This window comes from Psittacula echo, assembly GCF_963264785.1.
Source record: "Psittacula echo genome assembly, chromosome: 2".
In the NCBI taxonomy this organism is placed as follows: domain Eukaryota; kingdom Metazoa; phylum Chordata; class Aves; order Psittaciformes; family Psittacidae; genus Psittacula; species Psittacula echo.
In genome coordinates, this window is record NC_137737.1 from 5872994 (window position 1) to 5895163 (window position 22170).

Below are 22170 nucleotides of genomic sequence, written 5' to 3' on the forward strand. Positions count from 1 at the left end.
CTTATCCCAGTCAGTGCTCAGGCAGTACTGGAGTCACACAAAGGATACAAGACTGGCACTCAAGCTGTATGGACTTCTTCTGGCAATGGAGCTGGTCCTGTCTGCTTGTGTTCCTAAAGGAAAGGAGCGACCAAAGTCATTTTACAGCAGGAGAAGGGATGGTCGCCGAGCAGGAATGCTCATGGCCAGGCTGAGGGATGTCACATAGGATGTAGGATGCTGTGCCCAGCACATGCCGCCTGCCCCAAAACCAGCCTTACCCAATCCTCTTCCACATCAAGTATATTGAGCAGCAGGTTGTAAATGACAGTGAAGAAACCAGTCCACCCGAGAGGTGTTTTGCTTAGAAATACCTTTATTTTATAAAGCCACAGTTCTGTAAAGTTTTACCACACTTATAAAAAAGGGGCTGACAATTCTGAGGGAGAAAAGAAAAGCTGAAAACGTGTCTTGTAATTCAGGGTTACACAAAGGCTATATTTATAATATATATATTTATTTATAATCTGGGGACAGTGGAGCTGGAACTGCAGTACAGGGGAGCTGGGGGCTCAGATTTCAGAGACTTGCTCGTGTCCTACAAATAGCGTCTCTTGGCAGAAGGGGTTCACAAGGACCATCCCGCTGTCACGGTAGTCACCGTTGGCAGGGGAGCGCGGCTCGGAGAGGTGGTCCTAGGACAAAACAGAGAAGCAGGTTGAGCACCTTGCACCCACCCTGCGAAAGCATGGGGCACTCCGCTGCCCTGTACAGCACATGTGAGGAATGGGCTGATGTTTTTATCATAGAATCATAGAATCCCAGACTGGTTTGGGTTGGAAAGGACCTTAAGATCCTCCAGTTCCAACCCCCCTGCCATGGGCAGGGACACCTCACACATGGCCGTGTCTCCCAAGGCTCTGTCCAACCTGGCCTTGAACACTGCCAGGGATGGGGCAGCCACAGCTTCTCTGGGCACCCTGTGCCAGCGCCTCAGCACCCTCACAGGGAAGAGCTTCTGCCTTAGATCTAACCTGAACTTGCCCTGTTTCAGTCTGAACCCATCACCCCTTGTCCTATCGCTACAGTCCCTGATGAAGAGTCCCTCTCCAGCATCCTTGTAGCCCCCTTCAGACACTGGAAGCTGCTCTGAGGTCTCCACGCAGCTTCTCTTCTCCAGGCTGAACAGCCCCAATGTTCTCAGCCTGTCTTTGTATGGGAACTGCTCCAGCCCCTGAGCATCCTCGTGGCCCTCCTCAGACAGACGACATGACCCAGAAGACAGCTTTTGAATATGTGAATATATATCATTTATATAGGTGAATATATAATTTGATTCTTGGTAAGTCTAGACCAACTCCTGCCTTAGCTTGAGCAACATGATTGCCAGCAAAGTGGGGTTAATGAAGCGGCTGTGAGTGCTTGTCTAATCGCATCTCAGAGGTTCCTTTCTAAACGCTTTTGTTTGTCTCAAATGAGAGGAGTTAGTAGCCAACTGATCTGAAAAGCTCTTTAGCATAAACCCAAACTCTCCACTGTTTCTAAGTTTTAAATACCTTTGAACTAAGCTAAATCTTCTCTATCTCTGAGGCCAGGGATGCATTTCTACCGTAGGATCACCTGCACAGGTATGAATAATCCCACTGAACCAGTCAGATCCCTTAAGTAAAGGCTGATGAGTACACACCCCTATTACACACTCCCATTGATGTTTCACTTGCTTATATACTGGCAACACTCACCTGAACTGGTATTGAAGAAGCTCCTGAGACATAAATGCATAAAGTTTCTTTGCGTTATAAAGTCCCACTATCCCACTTAGCTGATGCTGTGTGGGACATGCACAACAGAGCACAAGGACTGACTGTCAGTAAGAAGCCCGCCCAAAGAACTCTCCTATTCAGTCGTGGTATGGGGCAGACATTGGCCATAGGCTCAAAAGGAAGAGAAACTCAGGAACAAAGTCACCTAGAGGTGATTAACTCTCATGACCACACAGCATTATGGAATACGTGTGCAACAGCTGGGAATAGGATGGCAATCCGGTTTTGGTGACATACACGTTACGCATGTGTAGGGGTGAGTCCTTCCCAAAAAGCTGTTTCCCTGAACGTGCACGTACCTCTGAAGTCTCCAGTGACTGGATCTCTCTCGGTAACTCTACAGCATGCCTGTTGAAGTAGTCCATGGTAATAGCATTGTTCCAATAGCTCAGGTTGTTTTCTGGGTTGGATGTCTTTTTCTTCCTCCTCATGCAGCAGACTGTCAGCAGAACTGCTGTCAATAGAAACATGTAAAAAACGTGGTTATTTCCTTTCAGTGAGGACTCATCAGTACCATGGATTTGAGTTTTACATTACCTAAGGGGAAGGCTGGTGACCTTTGTTCATACAATTCACTCTTGGCCAGATCTAGCTCTCTCTTACCAAACCCCACGCAATTAAGTCAGAATCTGGGCCAAGCGGATGAGACTTTGGGCTTGGCAGAAAGATCAGGTTTTGCTTCCCTTTTGAGGTGAGTTTATAATGTCCAAGATGTGGCTGGCAGGCTAAGGGAAAGCTTTGGTGGTGTAGCTGATGGTATTTTAGTACCTAAGCAGGGATTTATAGACCCTGTAGGACAGAGGACTCTCCCTAGGAACCATGAAGGATGCTGCTGAGCACATCTCTTCTGCTTCTAGTGCGTTCAGACACTTCAGCAATAGCACATTAGCAAACGGGTAGTGAGAGATGTGTCCTAGGCTCAGACATCAAATTAATACATGCAGGTAGTGGCACGTCTTCAACACCAAGAGCTTCTGCACTAAAGTGACACCGGTCCCTGCCTCTGTTGCCTTCCATTTGTAACTTGGATTTTGGGTACTTTGTGACCATGCTCCAAAACATCAGTGATCAGATGGGCTCCTGAGCAGGATGAGGTGGCACAGAGATCCCCTCTGGTACCTGTCTCACACAGCTTATGCTTCCAGTGCAGCATTTACCCCAGAGCTGGGGTTTTCCTGCCTGTCTCCATCAGCTCTATCGGGATGTGGGATCTACTGATAAGTGCAATCCATTCCCCACACTTCCCCGGGCAGCAGCAGTTTCTGAGCCTGGCTTTTTCTCTTATCTGTGAGCACACTGAATGAAGCTCCTGCAGTCTGAAATATTCAAGCTTAAGGCAGAGCAGCAAGGGAAGATGAAGTGGAACTTGTCTGGTCTCCCCTGGTATCTCCTCTGGTGTCCTGGCAGAGATGCCAGCCGGGATAACGCTCCCGCAAGCGCGCGGTCTGAACACAAAGCAGAGTGCTGTTTTCTGGAACTGCTTTCTGTTCAGTCATCCCTGCTGCCATTCAGACGGGTGATCCTGGCACTGCAACAAACTCTCTGCTCCCACTGGTCCTTGCTCAGGCAGAAGCCGAGGCACGTACCACGCTCTGCTCAGAGGATTAATGCATAAGCTGTGTGCTTATCTTACACCTGTGGAATGAACCGACCGGTTGTGCTTGCGATCTACCTGATTTATACAGGGAATGGCATGCTGTAAATTCACCCCTTTCTTTCTAAACCCCTGGTGGTAGCAAAGAAGAGATGAAATATTCATGAAGCAGAAAAATATGTGATTTTCTCAGCTACAGCCAAAATTATTTATTAGAATATATAGAATATATAGCCCAGAGGCAAGACCAGACTGCAGAGAGGTCAGAGCTGCTCTGCGTGTTTTGACAAACACTGCAGCTACCCATAAGCTGTGGGTAAAGCGGCAATACAGAAGTGCAAGGCTAGAGCTCTGATTAAAGCCAAATAATGAGCTGCTAAGAAAAAACCCTGATGGGTTTGAGTTCAGGCAATTTATGTCTCATTCAAATGGCAAGGTGAGCTGAGGCCATAAATCTTCTCCCAAAACTAATGGAAAAATCCCCCGCACTGCTCCTGCAGGTCTCACAAAAGCAGGTCATCATCACACTGACTGTTAGCTTTGACTCATATTGCTTCAGTCTTTCTGCCACCAGTAACTTCATTTGCTGACAGCACGACTCCTGCTGCTGTGCCTGTTAGCAGGCACCCCATGGGGGCCACCAGAACTGCCCATCCTCCTCAAGGGCTGCATCCCTACTTTGCCTCTGCCCTCTCCGTATCCCATCCTTCCTTAAGATTAGAAAGAGAAGCAGGCCCTACCTTTAGTCCTCCCCACTGCTGGCGACAGCCAACAGATCTTGGAGCTTGTCAGTATTGCATCAACAAGAGCTCCCTAAGGCACAGAGCATTTATGAAGGTGCCTGAGGATATGAGAACCCCAGTAAAGCCAGCTCGGTTGCTGTGCAAATGGCTTGGAAACCTGAGGTTCTCCAGCTATAAAATGTTGTGGCTGCTGACAGAGAAGCATCAGATTTGGGTTTTAGGGGCTGGAAAGCTGGTGACAGTCAAGACAGACTCCTCTTCTTCCAGCAGGAAATGGCCTTGCCATGTGCAGATATGGCTGCTCTACAGCAGTAATGCTCTCTCCCTTAATTACACCCTTGGCCTCCAACCTTAGAGCACACACAAGCAAACAGATGGAAACCCACGGCAAGTGGGTTCCTGGGATTCCCTGAATACAACATGTTTTAGCAGAAGGCTGTCTACCAAAGCTGCACCAACTCAAAGCACAGATTTACGAGGGAGAGAGGACAGCAGGGCTGGAATAGGGCTATTTCTATCTTACATGAACTACCCTTTTGGGGTATAATTTAGTGAAGTTAATGTAACTAGCACAGGACTGTTCTTTTCCAGAACATTCCTAGGAGCAGGGTACAGCTTTACCAATATTCTCAGAGACCTATGTGCTCCCACAGTTAGAATTATCTGTATTACAGAAAAACACCTCTTTCCAGAGAGGCAGCTGCAATGGGCAGCTAGGATATATTAAATGGATGAAGATACACAGAGGGCAGAGATGGCTTGGAAGGGAGAGATGGCAACAGCAACAACAACAGAGCTGAAGCTGCGATACCCTGCTTATCTTTCCCGCTGTGTTATGTGGCTTCCGCATATGGAGGAGACAGTGCTGCTGCTCAGTGCTGCCATGTATCACCTCTGCTTCAGAGACGGCCAACCCTTTGGCCACAAAAAGGACTATCTCTTCTCTGGTTTTCAACCCATGCATTCAGGGGCTGAGCAGCTGACAAGCTCCAGCTCTGACACTTGCTTCTTTCTGGCCCTACAAGTGCATTATCTGCTGCCCATCCCCTACCCCTGGCACTGGAACAGGACATAATACATCCCACAAGCAGGAGACATGAGGTTCTCACAGCTTTACAGGTTTTGAGGCTGGTGGGAACATGTCCATGACCCGCATCTCCTGCACAACACCTGCACACCAGGAGACACTGCCCTGTTAACCACAAGCTGTATTTAAGGTACAGCACATCTCAAACCCAGCATCATTTAAGGACATGGAGTTTCCAGATATCCATCCCATTCCCACAGAGTTTGTTTTTATGCTCATTTTCCATTGTGGGGACATGTTTACATTCCCTTTGTTGTCTAAATACAGGTTCAGCCACCACTTCCTCAATCTCCTTTTGCCTTTTGTATTAAAAGCCTTCCCTATGCTATCAGAAATGTCCCCTACACATGTGGGCTTTAGGCTCTTCTTGGACTACAGTGTGACACAAATGTGGTTATGTTGCATTTCTCAGCTCTTAAATAATTCACAAGGCTCTTTCCTAATCTTCCAATGTTTTAAAAAACATAATCCACCAGGATTATACTCCTTGTTTAACAGGGGCTTCATAAATGCAGTGTAACAAGATCGTACCAACTCCCTACAATTTCCTGATAGTCTTCTCTTTCCTTTCAACTCACTTCAATAGTTTGCCAATCTTATATAGCTGCATACCCCCTTCCCACACTCTCCAGCTCCTACACAGAACACGACATTAACAGACCTGAAGGAAATACTCAGACCATAGGTTGTTAATTTACTTCTCCCTATGCCTGCAGATCATAACATTAATTGTGCTTCTACAGCACCCTTGCCTCAATGACTACAATAATGAGGATTCAAGTCCCTTTCAATTTCCTTAACTTACTGTGCCCATCTATAGTTGCATATATAGTATACTATATAGAGAATATGTGTATATTCTATATATATATGTATATTCTATATATATCTCTATATACTATATAGAGAATATATGTATATTCTATATATATAGTATATATATAGTATAGTGTGTATATATATAGTATGCAGTATATACTATATACTATATAGTATATGTGTGTGTGTATATATTTATATATAGCTTAGCTATGATATAGATGTTAGTGGGTTGGGCTGTTGATCACAGCTGCTTCCATCTGGAGGAAGGAGGCTCTTCTCCAGCTCAGCCTGAGCTCACACCTGAGGATTACACTCAGGTCTTGGGATTTCTCTTGCTTCAGACCAGGAAGCAAGTGATGAAGCTGATATTGGAAAGCATCCCAGTGCATGAAATGTGAGCTAAGTGGGGTTAGGTCCAAGGCAATTCTTCACATACTCTTTGAGTTCTGCTGACGCCAGCCTTCCTCTCGCGTTCTCTAGTGTCAGCAGAACTGCCTGAATGGATTCACTTCTGTGCATCTGATTTGCAAGTCTCTGTTCTCCCATGTTCTATCGTGCCATTCTGTAATTACAGAGACACAAGCACTGGGAGCCCAAGGACCAGGACGGTGGAGTTTCAAATGAATTCATACTGTGTCTTGTTCTTCATTGCAGAACCTCCACACATACGAATGCATGGGCACAAACATGGTCAAGGCTGCCTGAAGGACACAGCAAAACCAACCCCAACTGTGACATGCCAAAAATGCTGCTGTCAGTGTTATACGGGACTTTGCTTTTCTAGGAATGCAGTGATACAGAACCCTTCATTTTTGCAGCCCTCAAATGGCACAGGCAACATTCACCCTGTTACTTATACCAGGACAGTGAGGTACCAAAAGGTGAAATGATTTCCCTAGGTTCACGTAGCAGGCACGGCTCACACATTGAAGAATTACTTTTCTGGCTAGCATTTTAAGTGATTTCAGTGGGACTCAGAATCCTATGCGTCCTTAAAGAAACATGTACCGTAAGGACAGGGAGGCTAAATCCCATCTCTGATTTAAACAGGTGAACTCCTGAGGCCCATGTCTTCTGGCTAGTGCTTATAATCACTGAGCTGTGCCACTAGCATGGCTGGAGGGAACTGCCAGTCCTCAGTGGGGCTCAGATGCCAGGGCACAGTGATGCTGAGCAAGCCCTCTGCTGCTTCCTGCTCTTAGGTGCACAATGAAGAGCCCTGGCAGGGTCCTTCCTGGCAGGAAAGAAGGAAAAAGCACATGAGGAGAAGCACAGCATCCCAGGCACTTCTTCCAAGGAGCTCATGTGGCCACGCTCTAGCAGGTCACTTCCCGTTATGGAAGCTAAAATGGCCACAGGTTTTCACTTAGCAAGTGCTTGTCAATAGAAGGTGTCACAGCAATCGGTCCACGTGTTGGAGCAGGACAGACGTGACCCTGCAGTGCCATGATGAGCCTTCCCTTCCAAGGATTTCAAGCAGCACAAGCTGTGCCCAGAAGCCCCCTGATAAGAAAGGCTTTTCCAGCCTCCCCACCACCCCTCATGCAGGGGAGGGATATGGAGAAAGGCATCTCTGCTCTGGTCACTGCGCAGCTCTACAAGGCAACAGCCAATTAGGTTCCTGTTGCTCTGCATCTCTTCACAGGCTCTGGTTGCATCCCCTCACCTCCTTCTGCTTCTTTCCAAGGTGTGCTGCCAACCTCCCTGCCTGGGGGCTTGTTTCCTCCTAAGCCAGCTCAGATAGTTATCAGCATGGAGCCAAGGCTCGATATCCAAGATCCCTCCACCTTCCAGTATCCCAAGCCTGGAGCAGGACAGTGCTTTCTCAGCACATGCCCGCAGGCTGTGAGCCTCTCACCGGAAACGTTTTCACCCCTTGACGAGGAAATGAAATCCCAATGGCTGTGGTCTTCACCCATCTCTCGGCATCAGCCCCCTCTAGACCAGAAGTGACAATGCCAGCGTGGGGCCGTCTGTCCTCAGCTGCAGGCGCTTGTGCCCGGGAGGTGGCGACAGTCCCCTTCGCATGTCCCACTCCATGCGCACGGTACAACGCACACCCCACACCGCGCAGTGTACACGGTACACCCCACGCTGTGCTGTGTATACCCCATACCATACAGGGTTGTCCTGGGTTCAGCAGCAGCAGTCATTTTTCTCCTTCTTAGTAGCTGGTGCTGTACAACGCACACCCAATACTGTATACTGTACAACCTACACCCCATACCATGTGGTGTACACTGTACAACCTACACCCAATACCATACACTGTACACTCTACACCATACACCCCATACCATACAGTGTACAATATACAACATACACCGCATACCGTCCTGTACACCCCATACCGTACAGTGAACAACATACATCCAACACCATACACTGGATGCTGTACAATGTACAGCCCATACCGTACAATGTACCCTGCACAGCCATGCCTGAAGATACACAGATGCCTGAGGGTCAGGCAATAAAGTGCCCCTCAGGTGTGCAGCACAGAGGGGAGCCATGACTGACACATGTGCCCCTGGGTAAAAGCATTTCTGGTATTACAACTTGCTTTTCTTCTCTCTAGGAATAACCACTGGCTGTACAACAGCACTCAGCATGGCACAGGTGAAACACCACAACTTTTGGATGAGGCATTTCAAGCAGACCCAAAAAAATGCCCATTTAAATGCCTGCCTACCATTCATTTCAACTCTGAAATACGTCTGAGGATTGTAAAAGGAGAGTCCCGCTAAACAGCATCCTCTGATATCTGGTCCTGAAAGCAGGGCTTCAATACTGGAATAATGTAAACACTCAGTTGTATTAGAGCTGGTAGAGATCGTTTTCCAAACAACATTCACCCTGCTTAAAAAGCGTAGCTTACAAGAAACAGAACGGGCACATCCTGTTACGGCATATAAGAAGAGTTTAAACACTATTTAACCAGTGGGTTAGAAGCCCTGCCAACAGACTCTTCATATTGTTGTTATTATTAACAATAACAATAATAATAATTACTATCATTAGTTATTAGCTCATATATGGCACACTTCAGGCAGAGACATACATCAGTTTACACACTGGTTATGCTTCTTGTGCTTGTGTTCTATGATATTACGTTGTGTTTTGTGTTTAATCATAGAATCACAGGCTGGTTTGGGTTGGAGAGGACCTTAAGATCATCCAGTTCCAACCCCCTGCCATGGGCAGGGACACCTCACACTAGACCAGGTTGCTCCAAGCCCCTGTGTCCAACCTGGCCTTGAACACTGTCAGAGATGGGGCAGCCACAGCTTCTCTGGGCACCCTGTGCCAGCGCCTCAGCACCCTCACAGGGAAGAACTTCTGCCTTAGATCTAACCTCAACTTCCCCTGTTTCAGTCTGAACCCATCACCCCTTGTCCTGTCACTACAGTCCCTGATGAAGAGTCCCTCTCCAGCATCCCTGTAGCCCCCTTCAGACACTGGAAGCTGCTCTGAGGTCTCCAGGCAGCTTCTCTTCTCCAGGCTGAACAGCCCCAGTGTTCTCAGCCTGTCTCCATACAGGAGGTGCTCCAGTCCCTCATCATCCTTGTGGCCTCCTCTGGACTTGCTCCAACAGCTCCATGTCCTTTTCATGTTGAGGACACCAGAGCTGCACGCAGTACTTTGAATGCTTTCTCTCCAGATCAGCTTGCTTTCTGAATATTGGCCCAAACCATAATGCTTGGAAGAATTTATTTGATCCTCTATTTCCTCATTGCTAGACAAAGCACTGTTCAGCAAGTCAAATATTGCTGCTTCTCATCATGTGCTTGCTATATTCCGGGTTCTCCTCCCCATCTGCTGCAGAAGCATGCATTCACACTTCTGCTTTGGTGTCGCTTTGATTGTCCATCTTTTAGATTTAAGCTTTGCTCTCACTCATGTTTTTAACCACAATTGGTACAGCAGAACTGACGGTCTCAGAGGTACAAGTCTAACAGATAGTGCTGAGCCAATCCAATACACTGGAATGGATTAGTGCAGCTCCCTCTCCAGGTGTGTATTCCTGCAGCCTCATGGCTCCAGGTCTGACCCTGATTCAGCTCCCTGGGTGGACAGAAAGTACCAAAGAGCAAAATGAATGGGTTTTAGCAATCTGAAAGTGTCTCAGGGAGGTGCCAGGGCAGGCCCAGGCAGAAGGAGAGGGGCAGGATCAGAGGAGGCTGTGCCTCAGGGAGGGCAGGGGACGGCAGCAGGCGTAAGCTGTGTGCGGGACTGGCTCGGTCAGCTCACCTCACTGATGTCCTCAGTACAGCCCGTAGCTGTACGTAACAGAATTAATACTCAGTATTGGTGGCTGCTCCTCTTTTATGGTTGTCAGGCAGCAAAGGCTGGGTAATGCTGGCTCTTGTTCCACTCCAGACAGATCAGCATAATCACACCCCGCACCAGTGAAACCCCAGAGAATACATTGCCAGCTTGCCAACTTACCCCAGCTAAGCAGGGGACACTGAGCACCCAGCTTTCTCATCATGTCTCATGTGGGTTTTGTACCTCTGTTGAATGCTGAGACCCTAAAGCCAACTCTGGGAACCCAACCTGCCCTGCTCTCGCAGGTGCCCAAATATCAGGATTTCAAACTCTTCCTGCTCCCTGGAATTCAAATGGAGGAAGCCAGCACTTTGGATATCAGACTTTAAAACCTGACAGTTCATAAACTGCCTGCAATGAAATATTGCCCTGGAAAACCGGTGTTTCCTCAGGGATCAGTCATTACAACTGGCATTAATCCTCTGGGTTAACACTGGGCTTTTTAAATCCAATTCCAGGGCAGTATATAGCAGTTCCTAGATTAAAGACTGGTATGACCTGTTGGTCACCAGCTTATACGCTTTGAAGTAAAGCTGCTTCACCTTCTGGAGTTGTTCAGCCTTGTGTTATACCCTCAAATGAAGGCTCAAAATGACCAAGTGATTTCTAATAGCAATAGAGCAAGTATGCTTTGAGTGTAAACATTTCAGCTCTGCATTTTGAAGCACTTTGGTCAGTGAATGCGATCTCTACTAGCAATTGCTCCTCATCCATCTCAAGCCACCCTCCTCTGTTAGCTCAACACCTCCTCCTCGAATCACGGGCTGAAATCTGAGTTTTATGGAAAGTGAAAGCAGAACAAAGCAGCAGTTAACTTACAACATGAGGATATAGGTACGCTGATAGCCAGAATGATCCAGGCAATGTCCATCTTGCTGAGACAGATGGTTGCCCTGTGCTGGGGCTTGTCCCCCTCAGTGACATGGGAGATGTTTCCTTGCACTCCAGGTTTCCAGGTGCCCGCAGGAACCAGTCTGTTTAGGAAGTTCCCGGTGGCGGTGGAGCCAGCGGTGGAAATGGAGCTGGACAACCTGGTGGCAGGAGCGGCGGAGAGAGCAGTGCTTAGCAAGGTCACGTTGGTCACCGTCCCGTGCTGTGTTGGAGAGGGTCCCTTGGGGTCTCCCGCTGCCGGGGAGGAGACACTGACATCAAAACTGGTCTGAACCGAGTGCCCCGCTGCTGCTGTTGCAGATCCAGGGCCAGCAAACAGAGGGACGTTTGTACTGAGGTTCAAGGTTACCCAAGAGTTGTTTTTGCTCAGCATATCCCATACGCTGTAGTGGGTGGGTTTAAAAGGCACCGACACCGCTTCAGGATCGGTTGATGGTCCAGCAGTTGTGGTGGCAAAATCTGCCTCCTGCAGCACTAACTCGGCCCCGTCGCCTCGCTCTGCTTCCCTAAGGCTTCCCGAGGTGCTGCGGTGGGGTGAAGGGTCTGAGTGTGTAGTTCTTGCCAGCCCCACGCCATTCGGATCACTGGATGCTGCGGTCTGGGACTGAAAGGGGTGGTCTGTGAAAGGGCTCCTCAGGGTAGGGAAGGGAGAGTGCAGGGTCGTCTTTAGGTAAGGCTCTGAGGACTCTGTGAAGTTGCCTTTGAAAACCTGGAATATTTTCCCCTTGGGGCGAGTCTGTCCCGAGTACAAAGCACTCTGGTTGTGTAAATGATACGTTTCCTTGTCGCCGAGGCGAGGGCTGCTCGCCTGCTTTTGCCCGGTGGAAGGGGCTTTCTCCACCACATTGATGGAACGGAGCACGGTGTGAGCAGACGTGGGAAGGGGCTCTGCTGCGTGGTGGTCTTTGTGTCGAGGTGTTGTTCCCATGGCTGTGACAGTGGTAGTGTTCATCGGGAAGCCCTGAGAGGAGGAGACAGTGGGAGACAGTACCTGAACAGAAAACACCAGCTCTTCTGTCAGTGCCAAGATCAGTAGAACACCTAGAGGAGGAAGCAGAGAGAGAGGGTGAGAAAACAGGGTGGGACCAGCAGGCAGGGAACGGCACGACTTGTGTGTCTGGCAGGAAGGGATACCTTCCACAGCCAGAGTTAGCATCCAACTTTGCTGGCTCTTCTGGGGAAGTAGGAAGGGAAAGGAAAACCCATGGTGGCCCCATGGCTGGGGAAGAAGAGAGGTGGGAATGGGAAGGTCACAGGGAATCTGTGTAAAAGAGGGAGAGTATGGACTCAGTAGAGTGCTTTAAAGTGCCACAGGCATAGACAAAGCATTTAGGGGTAGAAACAAAAGATCTTTTCATCTTTGTTTTGTCCAGGACGCCTCCAGCTCAATGTCTGCCTCACTATGGGGGTCCTTAGTCATTCCTTTGGCTGCAAAACCCAAAACTGGGCTGCCTCCAGTCTTGGATGTCATTAAGCAATCTGGGGTTTGAGAGAGCAGCTGCTTAGCCCTTGCTGAAAATTAGGTCAAGAAGGGATGTCTGATGAGAAGGCTTCCTGGGTTATATATATGCTGCCCTGTACTGAGCAGTTTCAGACAATCTAGTCACTTCTTTTGGAGTATGAGACGTGGACAATCTCCAAATGTTAAAAACAAACAAGAAAACACAAAGAAACAAGAAGAAAATCACAGCCATCTTTAAAAGTCAGGCGACTATGAAGGGACTGCCCCAAATCTAACACAACTGCCCTTTGCACCCATGTACAAACGGTGGTACCCTGTTCTGTGCTCACATGTGCTGTGGAACTGGATTGGATGCCATTTGTTTCCTGCCACTCTCTGCAGTGCACATCATCTCATGAAGCACCAGATTCACACCACCAGGAACCATCAATTCTTCCATTTATCCCTAGTCCAGGTAACAGACACGGGCAGCTGCAGTAGCATAAGCCTCCCCGGGATGCAGGGCTAATACACCATGAGTTAGTGTGACATGCAGGGACCACATCAATCACTCGTCACCATTCCCATATGTTGAAGCTGTCGAGTGTAATGTGGAACTTTGCCCACTAGGAAGCACACGGAATAAATCCATTTTGCACAGTCCACTGAGCATCATCAGATGGCACCGTTAGCACTGTGCTAGTGTGGATTTCAGAGTCAGGGTGAAAAATGTTGCCACAGTCTTAATAAATCAGGGACATGAGTTCAGCAAAGCTGCAGGACTCCAAACCTTCCAGCCAAGACTGTGGAGAACCTTCCTGCCCCCTTCCCCAACCTTCCCAGGTGTGCCAGCTTCCTCTACGAGCATTGTTAGGCCATTTGGTTCTGCCCTACTTGGGAAGAATACCTGTTATGGGCACCAGCAGAAAAGGAAGGCAGGGGGCTTGAGACAATAAAAGATCTCTGATGAGGTGTCCATTGGGCCCTAGGGCTCTGTGTTGCACGTTGGGCAGGTGCAGATGCCATGAAATATGTTTATTCTGAATCCTGTGCAGCATTGACACCCATCCACGTGCAGCAAAGCTGACCAAAGGAGCAGTACCTATTCCTCCAACGCAGGTAAATCCTCTACTTTGATCACTAACTTTGATTTCTGAACCAGAACAGCACAGAATTCTTCAACCAACAACATTCACCTTATCTCTCCCCCCACCCAGCCTCCTGTTAATTCCCAGAGCGTCCAAAAAATGAAACCACTGACCGGGTAACATAGTGAGACAATTACAAGCAATGTACTTGTAATGTGATGTACTCGTAATGTGTGTGTTACTGATGCTAAAATTAGCTTTTTGATTTATTTATTCCTGAAATAAAGATCTATGCCAAATAAACCATCGTCTGTGATGCTGCTTCCCAGTTCCCAGACAGCTGCAGACAGCATGCTCTTAGCGGAACACCTCATCTAAGGGAAAACCATATTCCATACACTGAGATGCAACCAGAAGAGGAGACCGTGCTGTATTCATGGAGCATCATCACTCTTGGAAATGAAAAGGAGAACATATCTGCACATTTCTGGTAGCGCTTATTCTGAGGTCAAGGTCAAAGAAGATATTCTAGTGTCCATATGGCTAATACTTCATGCCAAGACAAGTTGCTGCCACAGAACAAATTCAAAGAGGAAAGAATGACGATTTATTTGGGATATGGTGTGTGGAGATAATGGTTCAGGAAACTTTAGCCCTGCTGTTCTGAGCACGCAAGAGAAAGTGCATTGGCAGCCCTTAGGAGACACTAGACTGGAATGATTATAATGCCTGCTAAGATTTGGGGATGTTCTTTGTGTAACTACTTGCTCTCACACCTCACGCAGAAAACCATCTCTACTGGGTTAATACTTTTCTCCAGGATCTTCCTCAAGGAATGAGGAAGTTGACAGCTTTTCTGCATATTGTGCCCTGGGGTTAGAAACCCTGCTCTTTGGCTGAACACCTACCTAACACCCACCTCCTCTGCTTGCAAAACTGATAAATCAGAAGCTCGCTGCCATAAAGATTTATGATCTCTCTGGGGCAGCCTGCTGTTGTAGCAGGGCACCACATACCAGGCATGGGAAGCCAGATGCATTTAGCTAATACCTTTAGGTGGCTTGTAAAGTATAATTATTCAAAGGAAATACAACATCAGAAGTAATTTATCTGGCAATAAACAATAACCCCCAAGACATTTGGCTGTCTCAGGCGGTGGCAGTCACAGTTTGCTTGTCCGATAGGCTCCCTTTAACAGCTTCTGCAGAGCCAACGTGGCCCGTAAGCTACTTAGGACTTTGGTTTACTGTTTGAATGGACCACAGGAACTCCTTCAGTGTCAACCAGAGCTAATCTGTGCCCCTAACTACTCAAAAACTATTCAGTTGAGTAGATCATTATGAAAATAGCCAGTGCTATATATAGGGAGAACCAGATAATAATAAGGACTTTGCAGTGGGCTTTGCTGGCCCTTTCAAGTAGAATTAATTTGCTTTATAATTGGTCAACAGCCAACTGGAAAGCAAAAGTAAAGCTGGAATTCGCATTTCCAGATGCTCTGCATCACTACCAAAGCATGCTCTGGCTGGATGTGCAGCGACCTGACTGCCCAGAGCTCCCAGTTACTTTTCTAACACTTGAGGATATGTCTTACAAAGTAGGACTCTTATTGAGGTCCCTGAAATTACACTGCCCTGTTTGTCAATTCTGGCTTAAGCCTAGGAAAATGGTATTCTGAATTCCTCCACTAAGTTGCACAGGCATTTATCACAGAAATGGACTTATCCAAACCCTTCAATTTTCCTTCCTTCCCAACCTCTGTCTCTGCTTTGCACTGGGAAAAGGGCCATGGTGGGTATGATGCCAACTGTCCCCCAGTGCCTCAGCTCATCCTCAATCAGGCTACCACTGGAATGAAACCTGGTTGCCATCAAGTTGTCATGGCCAAAGTTTTGATATCCCAGCTGAGATGGTACCCAGCAGAAGCCTTTGGTCTGTTCAACACCCAGTCCAGCAGCTCTTTGCCAAAATCCTTCAGTTTGACTGTTAGGACTGATCTTACTTAGAGCATAAGCCCTTGGGGTTATGGACTCACAGTCCTTACTATCTGCTGGCATAACGGTAACACAGACTGATGTAAGCACATTATAGCAAATAATAACAATTAATTATATTTGCAAAGGTCAGTTCACACCATTAAGTTTTCTCACAAGGGGCCATTTCTAAGGTATAAGAGCTCAGGCTCAGAAGGGGTCAAACTGGTTTGGCTTCTTAATGCTGTGTGTCAAATTCCCACTTTCGGTGTCTCATTTTATGACTCTCTTAAAACCATTCAACCCTCATGAGAAGGCTGATTGACCTGATGCCTCCGCAGTGTGAACTGTGGCATCCCGTGGTCTTGCATAGCACACCAAGAGGGGAATTAACACAGAATGAATTAACTCAAGGATGAAGCACAGCAGAGTGAGGGAAGAGTGTACACAGAAGATGCTGATGTGCCATAAAGCCTCCTTCTTAACAACATGGTGCAATCTCAGCAGCATCTCCCTACAGTGCCTCTTCCCATCATACACTCACATAAGGAGCCCAGAAATGGTGTGGACATGAAGAAAATGAAGGAGTTCCTATCCAGCAATGTTTCCAAATACTGCTCGATGTCCTCAGTGAGTCTCAGGGAAGTTGGAGTTAGGAATATTTTGCTTTCCCAGACTATGAAATCTGCAGGGTCCTAACATTTGGGAACTGCCTCACAGCCCTTTTATTTGCATGCAGGAGGCAGAACTGCCTCCATCCAGACCAGAAAACCAAAGCAATTCTGGCCCCAGCAGCTGACATCCTTTGTTTTATCTCAGGACCTCAGAAGCCCCTGCCAGAAGCCAGTGTCCTGGCACAGAACAATATGAAAAGGCTTCATTTAGGAGCTAACACTGCTGGTGCCGCACAGGATGCTTCACGGGCACTTTTGAGAACAGCCTTCTTGCAAGACATGGCAGAGTTAGCTCACGCGTTTCAGCCTCCTTGAGGCACTCCCTTTGAACCACGCTATCTTTGGATTTACAACCAACTTCTGATCTAAAGCCTACGGAAAGGTTCCCAATGACTTTAGCAGGCTTTGGACCAAGTCCTGACTGCCAGAGGTGCAGTGGAAACTTCTGAGCTGCAAGCTCACGTTTTCTACAGCAAATGAATGTGCACCACGTGCTCAATCTGGTGTTTGACCCCTTTTGGCCTCTGCTACCTCAGACCTTGCAACAGGACAAACACAGCCAAACAGTTTCGCTTTAGGTAGTCAGGAAGAGCTTTTTGTTCAGGGCCCTACTGCTGGACTCATTATTTCAGACTGCCGTGGGCAGGAGAAGCAAAGGGAGCTTTCCTACAAAGGACCATTACCTACAGACCCAAGGCTTGGGGGCACACGGGCACTGCAGGGGATGCTCAAGCCCCTCTGTGCTTCCAACACTCCTGCCTTACTAATAGTGAGAGAAGGTTGTGCAAAACCTGTTCAAAGCGACAGCGATGTTATTGTTGCGATGAAAGCTTCCCTCACAACACTATTAACTTCTCATGTGTCTCTCAGCAAACCTAAAACGTTACAAGGAGTAAAATGAATCTTTAATAGATGGAAACTGTGCAGAAAGTACAGATCACTCCTCTCATTACGGTCACTTTCGTTACGGTTTCTTTGTCATCTGTCAGAGCAATATGATTTTCATTCACAATAAAGCAGCCCTTGTACAAACAAAGAGTTAAGCAAATTTCATCCATGATTGCTGGCAGAACTGAGGGAAGAAAAAGTAGGTTACTCAGCACAGAAGATTTCTCTTCCCTGCCCATCTCTCAGTGGCTGTTACACCAGAACTCCAGATATTAATTTACAAGTTATTGTCTGCTTTCCCGTGTAAGTATTGGGTTGATTAACGCCGACTTCAATACACGAAGTATTGCAGGGAATAAGACACCCAGACTAAGAGCTCTATTTGCAGCAACACAAACCAGCATCAGCAGAAGCTCTGGAAATCACATGTACAAACACAAATTAAGCAGCACTCACTGACACTCCCTGTGCAACAACAGTAACGGCGGCTCCAGTTTTCATGTGGCAAGACTTCCCGGCCCTTTAACCACATAAACCCAGTGCAGAACACTAGCACTTCCTCTAAGGTGCACTTCCATCACAGACTTCAAGAGAGTGAGCCTATAAGCCAAAATCCTTTTCTCCAGGGAGTTAAACAATGGGTGATACAAATAGGACAGTATCGGTTAGTCGCAGAGCAGGCAGCTACTGCACTAGAGACTCACAGATACTACAGGAATGCTTCAGATCTCCTATTCAGCTAAGGGTACACAGACATCCGAGCCGCTGAACCTTGTGAAAAGGCTTACTGACAATCTAGGACAACCGTAATGACTGAGAGGAAGGTAATAAGAAGGAAGAGCCTGACTCTAGCTGCTTGCTCAAAGTAATCACTTACCTGGAAATATCATTTGGGCTTGTCAGCAGACATCCTCACCTGCTCACATCACACGGATTCGGCAGCTTCATCCCTCAGCAGAGAAAGGCAAAACACATCTTCTCTCTAACGAGGCAGCTGCAGCAGGAGTTGCTGTTATTGTTGGAACTGGTTTGGAGGAATGAGGGCAGAGACAGCCCAGGCAGGCGTGTCTTGCAGGGCTGTGCAGCGAGAGGGCTCGCTCCTTTATGGACTACCTTTGCCACTGCAGGGCAGGATTACTTCCTGAGCCAGACCCCCTCTCTGCCAGCAGATCCACGGGCTGCTTGGTATTCCAGCTTGGTTTCCCATCAAGTCCAGATACAGTTTGTCTGACACGGGTCTATTCAGATGCCAGAGGATTGCTGGCAGTGCTCCTTCTCTGGGAACAAAACAGCCACAAGCACCCCAGCTGCACGCCCTTGGGAGGCTGCTCAGCCCCCATTCCAAGGCACCGTGCCCTCTCTCCAGCTTTTTTGTGTGTGGATGGCTTTTACACATCTACCTCCTGCTTCTGTGCCTCCACCAGACTTCCCACTTCATTCAATTACCCTAATGATATTAATATTCCTGTCAGAGGGAAATACAGGGAACGAAATCAGAGGATCATCTCTCCTCTGGCATCGAAATGCACGGTCTGGTTTTGATTTCTTCACTCCTCAGTGGTGAATTGGCCATAAAGATGTTCACAGATCCTGTGATTCTTAAAGCCCTAATCCTGCCTCTCTTCTTCCATTTCTTCTTTTCCCCCTGTCTCTCTGGCACAGCTTGGGTGTCTGGAAGAACAGGCTGCCTGGAGAGCACACACACGAGCCCTGTGCAGCCAACTACCCATCCCTCAAAAGGGAAACGGTGCGAGAGCAACAAGTTAGGGGCTTCTTGAGAGCGGCATGGGGATCCTGCAGGAGTCCCAGGGCAATCCCCACCACTCAGGCTCTGATTCAGAGCCCCTGCTGTGCTGCAACAGCCCGAGCAGTTTGTTATGTGGGCTCCCCACAAAATTCATTCCTAGTATTTTGCTGGAGACAAAAGCCTGTTCCTTCTTCACTCTGATCCCACCAGGTGAGAAGATCCTTCTGTTTTCAGGTCTTGATACAAGCATGTTGCAACCAGACTTCTTTGTGGATGCTGTGGTTGAATCAGACAGGAATGATGCTGTGACAGACAATAGGTTTGAGTTTGGCAGCACTCACAGCTATGGGGCCTCCAACAGTGACCCCAGCACTGACTGAAGTCCCTAACGGGAAGGCTAGGCAGGTGTATATGTATATCACAAGTATATCTTACCCTTGGTTATACAAACTCTGTTTTCACAGCCACAATCATTGCATGAAGGATATGGAAAGACAAAGTGCAAATAATAATCTGAGATCTGCTTTGCATTCTTGTGTTCTCCTGCTGATGGTTCTTTTCTCCTTCCCATCTGCAGCTGACTTTTCCCCCTTGCTGTTTCCAGTCTGAAGGTTTTTCTAAATAAAGATATTTAGTGCATTATAAACTAAATGGTCCTTACAAATATCAGCTTGTTTAGCAGTTTCTGGAGCTCAAGGCTGATGAAGAGCTTGCTGCTGAAACAATGATTTAGCACGGAGCTGCAGCTGGCATAACAAGAGAACCATGCCACATATTTAACCTTTGCTGGAGGATTTGCCACATCTGTAAGTAGTAACTCACACAGATTTCTTCCCCGTGTGCTGTCATGGATGGAAACATATGGCTCAAAACTGCAGAGAGCATCGTTTGGAATTTCAGATGAAAACCCTTCTGAACGACAGAGGCCCTGTGCATTCGCTTGTCCAAAACCACATGGAACAAACCAAAGATCCTTTTAAAAGCATATGAGTACTCCTTGGTCTGACAGCTCCCCCCTCAGACAAAGCTTGTCCAGCCCCAGCTTTGCAAATGCACATCCCTTCCTTTCCAGCCTTTACTTGGCAGCAGTTTTTGTTGGCAGGATGCTGTTGCCAAGGGAGACAGAAAGGATGTGCAGCTGGCTTTTCTTTCACCTGCACTTACTGCTGCTGATCCTATTTATGCTACTGCAGAACCCTTGGCTTCTAAGAGACCTCCTGTCAATGTCACTGGACCTTTTGAAGAGTTTCAACAATGACACAAATAGCTGTGGCCTCTGATAGAAAGCTAAAACAGGATCTCGCCAAAGAGAGGATGCAGTTGGTGTCACAGGTGCTGACTTAAGCAAGGGTATCCATTTAATGAGCAACAATAAGAAGGGGGAAAGGAGGATTCAAAGCCATCTTCAAAAGGTTTCTGACAACTCCCCAAAGCAGTGAGTAACTTCAGGTATCTGGAAGTTACATGCTTAGCCTAAGGTAGCTGTGGCAGGCAATTCACCCCATCCACACATTGACTAGTACCCCAGAGAGGCTCCTCTCTTGCCATTAGCAAGAGGTCACATAGAGGATGATGAGCTTTAACCAGATGTCCAGCTTTCAGGTGATGAGAATTAGGTGAGATGAATCCCACCTCGTATCCCTCCATCTGTTTACGTGGCATCATCATAAAGCAAAGTGAGGATTTGTTTAGTACAAGAAAGGGATAAGTAAAAGTGATGTTTGAAAAGGTTAAATGCAGTCTTTCTATTGCAGTACCTTCCAGGAGAGGAAATCCCACTGCTTTGGCCATTCAGAACCAGTTTCTCCTGAACACCACACAACAAGCCTTAGAGAGCAACACTTCACTGGCATGAACAGTGGGCTAGAGCAAGGCAGCCCTTCCACGGTAATGCATCAGGAAGCATTTTTCTTTCCCATATTAGAGGGTAAGTGGGCAAGCACTAATTCAGATGAAGCAAGGAGCTGCTGCCTCTCAAGAAAACAGCATGGAAGGCAAGATGTCTGGTGCCTGGAAGGTAGCACAAGGAAGCAGGAGCCACTGCTTCATGCACAAGCCTTTACCAAACAACCACAGCTCCTGGACCTGCTGCACTCCTTTCAAAACCCTCCCACCTGCAGTTGGAGGCAAACAAGTCAGAGGCTTTTGATTCCAGAACCACATGATACATCTTTTCCAAACCTAGCCTCCAGCCCTAATTTAAACTGACTTACCCATCAATCAGGACACTTATTCTAGACCCAGGATGCTCTTTCATTACAGCACAGTCATTTTTAGCTTGCCTTTTCTAAGGAAACATTTCTAGGGACAGGTTGTCTATCCCTCTGCCCGTCTTTGATCCATGGCTAATTGCAACTACTGCAACACACTGTATGATTACTGGCCAGGAGGCAGAGCAGAGCAGAGCACCCTCCTCATGGATCCCTCTGCTGCAACGATTCAGGCCTTTTTTGTTCTTCTATTTGCAAAAGCTGTGCTTAAATTCCCCAGCTGCAGGTGCAGAGATATTGATGCTACAGCCAGAAGGGATGTTATAGCTAGGCAGAGGCTGACTAACTTCTACAAACCCTGAAGGTATTGCACTCATTTCATCTGTTCACTGAAAGTAATTTGGATGATGTATTACTTATGCCTCCTTCAAGCACATTATTACATCCAAGTGCCTGGTTACCCTTGTGCTTGATCTCCAATGACAGCTGGTAACGAAGAGCTTGCACCGATTTGTTATGTGAGCAGCTAACACGTAATTAGAAAGTAACCATTATACTTACCTGCAGGAAGGCTTTACTCTGAGGTTTGGACCAGTTGAAGCAAAAGGGACACTGTGCCTCGGAGTGAGCAAATGCTGGGGACTTACGTAGTTATTCACAGCCTCAGTTTATCATCTGGGCAAGTAAGAACCAAACCAGGTCTGGATACAGGGAGTCAGCATTTCCAGTATGGGGGACTGGCTCTGTGGGTACAAAGGGTCATTGGAATAGGGATAATCCCCAAGGTGGACTTGGGCTATAAAAGGCAGTGAGAGTTTCCATGCCCAGATTTTCTCCTGTGAGCACAGCCTGAGGATATAAGGTTATGTATAAACCAGCTG

General features: G+C 47.4%; 1 protein-coding gene across 1 annotated transcript in view; it reads right to left on the bottom strand.

Moving 5' to 3' along the window:
- Positions 1 to 551: 551 nt before the first annotated feature.
- The window catches only part of TMEM108 (transmembrane protein 108), a gene marked incomplete at both ends in the record, with an annotated part of 84233 nt that continues 62614 nt past the window's right edge, over positions 552 to 22170 (bottom strand). The window contains 2 exons of the mRNA XM_080609875.1: positions 552 to 674; positions 2102 to 2256. Of these exons, the coding sequence (XP_080466001.1) occupies positions 552 to 674; positions 2102 to 2256 (278 nt within the window). The remainder of the gene's footprint in view (positions 675 to 2101; positions 2257 to 22170) is intronic.